At 31.2% G+C, this 8,476-nt stretch overlaps 2 protein-coding genes across 8 annotated transcripts; both read left to right on the top strand.

Annotated features, from left to right (window-relative positions):
- Positions 1–545: 545 nt before the first annotated feature.
- LOC113867099 lies at positions 546–3,266 on the top strand. 7 transcript variants are annotated; one of them, XM_027502100.1, is made up of 3 exons: positions 546–701; positions 1,017–1,113; positions 1,230–3,266. In XM_027502100.1, exon 3 carries the CDS (start codon positions 2,411–2,413, stop codon positions 3,011–3,013), a length of 603 nt encoding a protein of 200 aa, XP_027357901.1. In that variant the 5' UTR covers positions 546–701; positions 1,017–1,113; positions 1,230–2,410; the 3' UTR covers positions 3,014–3,266. The 7 variants fall into 7 exon arrangements, 6 of the variants coding, with proteins under 6 accessions (XP_027357901.1, XP_027357900.1, XP_027357899.1 ...); XR_003505134.1 differs by having other exon boundaries at positions 546–1,339; positions 1,965–2,011; XM_027502099.1 differs by having other exon boundaries at positions 546–1,113.
- A 3,003-nt stretch (positions 3,267–6,269) lies between these two features.
- On the top strand, positions 6,270–7,982 carry LOC113866633 (pentatricopeptide repeat-containing protein At5g42450, mitochondrial). Its single transcript, XM_027501449.1, has one exon. The coding sequence runs from the start codon at positions 6,360–6,362 to the stop codon at positions 7,980–7,982; it is 1,623 nt and encodes a 540-aa protein (XP_027357250.1). The 5' UTR covers positions 6,270–6,359.
- Positions 7,983–8,476: the final 494 nt, after the last annotated feature.

Genomic DNA, 8,476 nt, shown 5'->3' on the forward strand with positions numbered 1-8,476 from the left:
TTATTTATTAATGCATAATTAGTTGAATATAAAATTTTAAAAATATAATATTCTTAATAGAGACAACTAATAACATCAACACAAGAATTTTTATTTTTATTTTTATCAAAATCAACCCATGAAAAATTAATAAAACAAAATGAGTCATAGACACTCTTAATATAAATTTTTAAATATTATTTAATGACTATTGAATTAAATGTTCATTATTAAGATTCACTATTATATTAGTAGAAGAAAAAGAGTATTACAATTTCTCCACGATAAATATGGGACCCACACTTGACTACACTGACATGATTGTGCCACGTGGTCCAACATTGGAAGCGACACAACACAATTTCGTGTCTGTGCCACGCTAAACAAGTACGACGTGTCACCGGGAGAAAAGTCAGATAATCTAGAGTGCGCTTTCGGCATTATCTGACACGTGTCGTTTTATAATTCGTCGTTCACACGATTTTTCACTTTCCTTTCTTGTGTTATCGGTTATTTTATTTTCTCTCTTTTTCTCTTTCCTCTCTTTTCCTCAGTTTTCTCTTGCTTAAAACACAAAACTTTTTCACTTTCTTTTCCTACCCACCTATGTTTTCTTCAGATCCAACTAATACAATCGTCACTTGCACCCCCCCCTTTTCCCTATTCAACCCATGTATGTGCTAAGTTGATCCTCTCATCTTCTCTCTATGCCATTCCCTAAGGTTTGATTCATCGTTTTCTGATTCAAAGTTTGCATTTTTATTGTTGGTCTTCTGATTTTAATTGAGGGTTTTTTCTTTTTGTTTTGGATAAATTGTCGATATTGAATTTTTTGTGAGTTTTTGGATCTGGGTCTGAATTTTTTGCTTGAGTTGTTGCTTTTCGAGAAATAGGGTGTTTTTGGTAGATCTTCTGTAGAGATGAGTCTTTGTAAGTTTTACTTGAATTGAGTTCATTTGTGTGTTGCTTCTTAATATGATGGATCTGATCTCTAGAAGGGTAATGGATTTGTTTGTTTTAGGTTGGGTTGCAAATAGAATTGAGGGAAAAATCAAATGAGGTTTTGTGCTCTTTTTACTTTATGAAAATCATGAAATCAATCACATTGAAGATCGATAATTGGCTTCAAGTTTGGTGAGCGCTTTGTTTAGGCCAATTTTAATCTTCTGTTTACACTGTTAAAGGAAAAAGCCAGATTATTTCTATATTAATTCAAGCATTCTTATTTTATTCTGGATTTAGATTTTTAGGTGTGGTAGATGGTGAATTTAGAATGAATTGGCTTCTAGTATCTCAATTCTCAAGTGCATGTTTGGTTGCACTTTGGACACTAGATTTTATTTTATTTTTTATCGAGATGGTAAGGACAGAGGGTTTGATATTTGAATAATTTGCTTATTGTTTATTTAGGACTAACATATGTGTAGCATATAGATGCAAATAATTTCTTTTGAAATTAAACTTTCATCCCTTCCAGTATGTTTCATTAATCAGCAAAGTTATTTGGGTATACAACTGAAAACTTGATGCGCTATTTTCTCTTAAACTTGGTTAAGTCATGCTGCGGTTTGATTGTTTATTTTTTAATCAATAAAGTTATATTTGTATTAAAAATATATAAATCCAATATTTCTGAAGATTTTGGTCAAACCATGTTTAATTTGACAAAATTTGAAATTAGTTGTTCAAATTTTGGCACAAACATGAATTTCTCCATGTCTTTCTGTGCACATGATTATGTGTTGTTTCACTTGTTTGTATTTTTCTGCAAATTTTTAGTCTTTAGATGTCTAGTTTTATTGGGAAATTTGATTGGTGCTTGAGGCATTTTCTTTCATATAAATGTTGATTTATGCTTTTCTTTTTGGCCTTCTAGTTTCTTTTAATTATTTGCATGGGGCTGCTTGTCATTCTCTGTAAATGAGTCGTGTCTCTTTGTTTTTGTGAGCACTTTCAGATTTTGATGATTCCCATGCTCTATGTAGCTTACTCTGCAGTTGGGAAGGGTGTACCCGAACAAGAGTGTAATTGCTGCGTACAGAGTTATTAATAGTCTTCTAGATCTGTTGGCTTTTTCAGGATGGGCAAGTGCAAGGGTTGTGGGAAGTTAGGGAGAATGAGGCCAAGGGATGGGTCTATGAGTGCTTATGAATTTTCTCTGATGCTGTCTCCTGTTGTTTCTGTTTGGGATTGCATAGTTCGCAAAATGAGGTACTCCTACAGACCTGAGTGGGTGTAGTGGTTTTGGAACGAATCGGTAGTATTAGTCTTGATACTTTGACTAATTACAATATATTTAGCATTACAGTTGGGGAAAGAGTGGAAAATATTACAGAGAAATGTATATAGCTCCAAAGAAATTCTCTTGAAGAAAAGGGATTCTCAAAGAGGACGTCACTTTAGTATTTACTATTTAGGTTTAGTAAATTCTATGGATACCATGGCATGTAATAAAGGGCAACATGTGAGAAAAGCAAAGAAGAAGCAAGTGAAAGACGAGTTGGATCGTCTTAAACAGGCTGAGAAGAAAAAGAGGCGTTTGGAGAAAGCACTTGCTACTTCTGCAGCCATCATTTCTGAACTGGAGAAAAAGAAACAGAAAAAGAAAGAAGAACAACAGAGACTGGATGAAGAAGGTGCCGCAATTGCCGAGGCTGTTGCTCTTCATGTTCTACTTGGTGAAGACTCGGACGATGCTTGTAAGGTTGTTATCAACAACAGCAGTTGCAAGACGTGGAACTGCAACCAGAACATTGACATCTTCATGAGTGGAGAAAGTGGTTGCTTCCCTCATATAGATTGTGGAAGATGGTCTTTTGAAAGAGTGGGTTGGGTCAGTGATGCATACAGATATGGTTGCAAGTGGGGTGCTACTGAAAATGGTGAATGGTCATTCTCTTCAGAGCCATTTGAAAAGAATGTGCATGAACAACTGTATGAAGATGCAGGTTTCTCTGCAGATCTTATTGCAGCACAAGCAGTTTCATCACTGCAGATTGCTGAGGAGGAAGATGAAGAGAGGATTCTCTTCTAAAAGTTTTTAAGGAAATGCTGAGGTGATAGAATAACTGCTTGTGATGGTGATGGTGACTGGATCAAGTCTTTTGTTACTTTGATTGGAGATATGTATATATTATTATGAGTCTTGTCCATGTCAAACACTTGATGCTTCAGTTGTGATTGAACATGTAACATGTTGCAGTGTGACCATGTTTTATTATTCATTATCTTTAACTGTGTGTGACTTTTTGAGCTGATTTCCATCAATATAAAACCACTGAAGGACCACTCATAACTTATTTATTGTCTCCTGGATTATGTCATCACTTTGTTTTTGGCAATTTGATATTGAAATTTTTCCAAGTGCCATGATGATGATATACGTTTTAAGGTATATCATTTTTTTCTTAATAATAAATAATCAACTTTTTATAAAGTTTTCAGTATTCATTATTTTTACATTTCGTTTTTGCCCTTTAAATTTATTAATAATTAATATAATAATAGAGTTTGACTTTAATTAAGGGTAAATTCAAAATATTAAAATATATTAATTGTTTTTAATAATTTTTCTTAATATTATAAGGAGCAGGAAGTACTTTAGAGCTTCTTCTAATCACGGGATGTGTTAACTGATTCAAATGGATGGTTTCAAATAAGACTATGGGCTCCTCATGTATTAATTGGAATCCCAGTAGGTTAGTAGACTCATTTGGTGGCAATTCCTTTCTAAGGAGATTTCTTAATTGTCAAAAGCTAGAAGCCTACCCAGTGGCAGTGAGTAGTTTTTATGTAGGAAATCGCTAATTTCGTGCTTGGCCTTGGCGTGCAAGATTGTCCTGCTAGGTGCCTATTTTCTCTTTACATAGATAGATACTTGGTGTTGAGTATGTGGTCTTTATGTGATGAAGTTGCTTTGTTCGAGAATTGATATTTGGAACGAAAGAGAAAAAAGAAAAGATTATACGATGTGATTTCTTGTTTGATAGATAATATATGAGAAGAAAAATGTTTATCAACTCTCTAAACAAATTTTAGTTATATATTTTAAAGGTTTTTTTTTTTACTACTTTGGAGGGTTTTATATTAACTTTCCTTCTTCCTTTCTTACTCTTCAAATAACTTTTTTTTTTCTCTTTTTTAACTCTCAAACAGAATTTGAGGTATATATAAACACAATCTTTTGACAGTTTTACTTATCCTCTAAAATTGAGGTATTTTTTCAATTTATATTACATATATTATTGATAAGAAGAAATTTTGTTTAAGTTACGTAAGAATATTATAGTGATTTTTTTTTTAATTTTTATCACAGTTATGCACTCAACTTGAATTTAAGATCGTTAGTTAAATACTGAAAGTTCAAGTATAAATCATGATAGTTGTTTAAATTTATAGCAGTTTATAGTAGTAGACTAGTAATCTTAGTTTAAGCAAAATTTTCTCCCTAAAAAATATATAGTTTATATCAAAATCAATAAATAAATCATGATTATTTTAGTTCTTTTAATTTTCATCATGATATCTTTACACCTTTTAATAGCAAAAAATAATTTTTGATTTTCTAAAACATATTTATGATAAAAAATAATTTTTATCTTCAGTTAAATAAATAGAATAGCTGATAAAATGGATAGCTTTATTATTTAGAATGACTCTATGTTAATATGTATAAATATATAGATTAAACTACATCAATAAATTACATGGTTAATAACTTAATTCAACATGTGGTTTTTGTTAATGTAATTGTTAATTATAACAATATATTACTTTGATTATTTATGTTAAGCTTTGTTAAAAATTATAAGAATGTAATTAAATAATTTTTATTTTTTATATATTTCAAAGGTACACATTCTATTAATTTTAATATATATAAATAAAGTATCAAATATTTTTATTAATATAAAATTTTATACATGTAATATATATGATAGAAACTCCGAATCGAATGATTAGCTTTTTATAATAAAATTATCCAATAAAAAGTCATTTAACATTATAATTATAGATGTAACTAACACTTATATATTTGATTCATCTTTAAATATTTATTTGTATTAAATTTTGTTAAAATTAAACAATTAAAAGATTATAAAATATAATAAAAAATATCTTTATCGTTATATATTTAACATAATTATATTTAATAGGATTCACATTCGAGACCACATATTAAATTAAAATAATTATTTTATGATTTCTTTCATTTTAAAGAAATTGAATTTTATTTTTAGTTTAACTATTAAAGCTTTCATTTTAAGTCCTTCTGTTTACACCTTCAATTTTTACTCCTTCATTCTCTGTCTACATGAATTTCTCTTTGTTTCCTATTATGTCACTCTCACCTTTAAAAGTTCTCTTTCTTCTTTTATAATACATGAGGTAATTTTTTATTAACAAATATGCTTTATAAATATTCAAATACCACTGCCCATTTAATATTTTTGTCATGTTTTTTATCTATCATATCACATCATTTATTATATTTATCATTTTTAATTTTATATTTTTTTCTCCTTTTTCAATTTTTCAATGTTTTTAAAGATTTTTACAAAAATCCTTTGAATAACTACCAATCAAGAATAGACATAGTAAGGGAAGATTAATTTCAGAAACATCTTGAAATCTTTTAATCTTAATTAAAAGAAATTATTTAAAGAATTAATAATTGTTTTTTTAATTAAACGTCAGGTTGTGACTTGTGACTGTCTTGAAGGCACTTACTAGTTTTTTTCAAAATTTTTTAGAATAGTCATATCTGGGCATTGAGACAAAGTATAAAAGATTATTAATGATGTAATTGATTATATAATATAAAACGAACTACAAAAATGAATGCAGGAGAAAGTAGTGGATAAATTTAAGAGCTTTATTTTTTCTTTTTAAATAGAGTTTTTGATTTTTAAAATTAAAAAATAGAAAAACTTGTTAATGTAAGTTTTAAAAACTATTTAAAAATTAATTTTTATTTTAAAATTAATTTTTAAACTAAAAAATAGAATATTATTTAGATGTTTTTATTTTTATTTTTCTATTTATTTTAAATTAACAAAAGTCTAACTAAAAATAATTTTAAAAATTAAATTATCAAATAAAATTTATTTTATTTTATTTTTCTAAAAGTAGTTTTATAAAATTGCTTTAAAATATATTTTTTAAAAATTAAAAATCAAAACTAAATCAAACAAACTTAAGAGTTTGATTTTTTTTGCTTTTCATCACACTGAATACTAAAATAACATAGTTATCAACCCATCACATTCATCAGCCATGGCTCCTACGAGAAGACAGAAGAGCGCAACACATTTCCTGGGGTACTACTGAAGGTCTTGTGACAGAACAACAGTGGCGTGAAAATTTGTATCCAACGTATAATGAACCCTCACTTGAAAAACGTAGTTTCTAGGCTCTCTTTTGCTCAACCAACATGGATCACGCACCATATTATTTCTTGTACCTATTTTACTGAAACCCATCATTCTTATTCTCATGCCCATCTCACCAAGCATAAAGACTCATTTTTAAAAACAGAAAATCGAATATACAATTTTGATTCGACCACTTTCCACGTTGCCTGCCACATGTTTGAAGAAATGTCTGCCTTAACTGTTGCATCAGCTACCAACATGATCAGTGACTTCGCTGAGCAGCATCGCCATGAAGACGCTATCTATCTTTTTACTAAAATGCTTGCTTCTAAAATTAGACCCAATGAGTTCACATTTGGAACTGTGCTTCACTCCTCCACTGCACTTGGAAAAGTTGTTGTTGGTAGGCAGCTTCATGCTTGTGCAATGAAGGTTGGACTTGGCTGTCACGTGTTTATTGGTAGTGCTCTTCTTGATTTGTATTTCAAGTTGAGTACTATAGAAGAAGCCGAGAAGGCTTTTGGAGATACCCAACATCCCAATGTGGTGTCTTATACAACTCTAATTTGTGGGTATTTGAAGAGAGGGAGGTTTGAAGACGCTTTTCGTGTTTTCCGTGAGATGCCTGAGAGGAATGTTGTCTCGTGGAATGCAATGGTTGGTGGGTGCAGCCAAACTGGCCATAATGAAGAGGCTGTGAGTTTTTTTATTGACATGCTTAGAGAAGGATTTATACCAAATGAATCTACATTTCCCTGTGTGATTTGTGCAGCTGCAAATATGGCTGCCCTTGGAATTGGGAAAAGTTTTCATGCTTGTGCAATCAAGTTTTTGGGTAAGGTTGATCAGTTTGTTGGTAATTCACTTATTAGCTTTTATGCAAAATGTGGAAGCATGGAGGACAGCCTGCTAATGTTTAACAAGCTTTTTAAGAGGAATGTAGTTTCATGGAATGCTGTGATATGTGGTTATGCACAGAATGGAAGAGGTGTTGAAGCAATGAGCTTCTTCAAAAGAATGGCTTCAGCAGGCTATAAACCCAATGATGTTACCCTTCTAGGGTTACTCTGGGCTTGTAATCATGCTGGTCTTGTTGATGTGGGGTACTCATATTTCAACCGAGCCAGGCTTCACCACCCCAGTTTGCTAAAACCTGAGCATTATGCTTGTATAGTTGACTTGCTTGCTCGCGCTGGACGTTTTGCAGAAGCCAAGGATTTCATTCACAGCATGCCTTTTGACCCTGGAATTGGATTTTGGAAGGCATTACTTGGGGGATGTCAAAACCACTCTAACATGGAGTTGGGGGAGCTTGCAGCAAGAAAGATTTTGGCTTTGGATCCTGATGACGTATCATCATATGTGATGTTGTCAAATGCTCATTCTGCTGCAGGTAGGTGGTCAGATGTGTCAACAGTAAGGACTGAGATGAAGGAAAAAGGGATGAAAAGGATTCCAGGTAGCAGTTGGATTGAAGTAAGAGGCAAAGTTCATGCCTTTCTTTCTGCAGACCAGAAACATGCTAAAAATGATGAAATATATGTGCTTTTAAGATTTTTCTTTGAGCATATAAGGGAAAATGAGGCTTCTGATTTTCTAAACATTGATTGCAATTTCAGTACAGTCTAAGTAATGAGCGTAGTTCTGTTTGATATAGGATTATGCAATTTTGACTTTTAAAAAGGGTTGAATATTATTTGCTTTTAGACTAGAGAATTCTATTTGTTGAGCAAGATGAGACTGACCATTTTGCTGTTGTGAAATAGAGAAAACTTGAGCAGAGGAATTCAGTAGCTAGTGTAAAAAATTATAGCCAAAGCTAAGTGATAGCAAAGCTTTATGACAGCTTTATTGGTGCATAAGCCTCATTTTATCAAGGTTTTCTTGGTACATAAAACTTGCATGATTTCTGGCCTTGCATCCTGGCAGTTGATTTCCTCAAGGTTTTGCTGAAGATTTTCAGTTTTATTTCAAATTTGATCATTTTCTTTGTATTTTTACGTGGAAGTGAATGTTATCTTAAAAGAACAATATGATAAAAAAGTGAGTGACAAAAATAAGAATATTAAAGTAGAAGAATGGTCACATCAGAAAGGAAATGATAAGAAATGATAGTTTGTTGC

Source organism: Abrus precatorius, unplaced genomic scaffold (assembly GCF_003935025.1).
Source record: "Abrus precatorius isolate BTA unplaced genomic scaffold, Abrus_2018 Scaffold5, whole genome shotgun sequence".
Classification (NCBI taxonomy): domain Eukaryota; kingdom Viridiplantae; phylum Streptophyta; class Magnoliopsida; order Fabales; family Fabaceae; genus Abrus; species Abrus precatorius.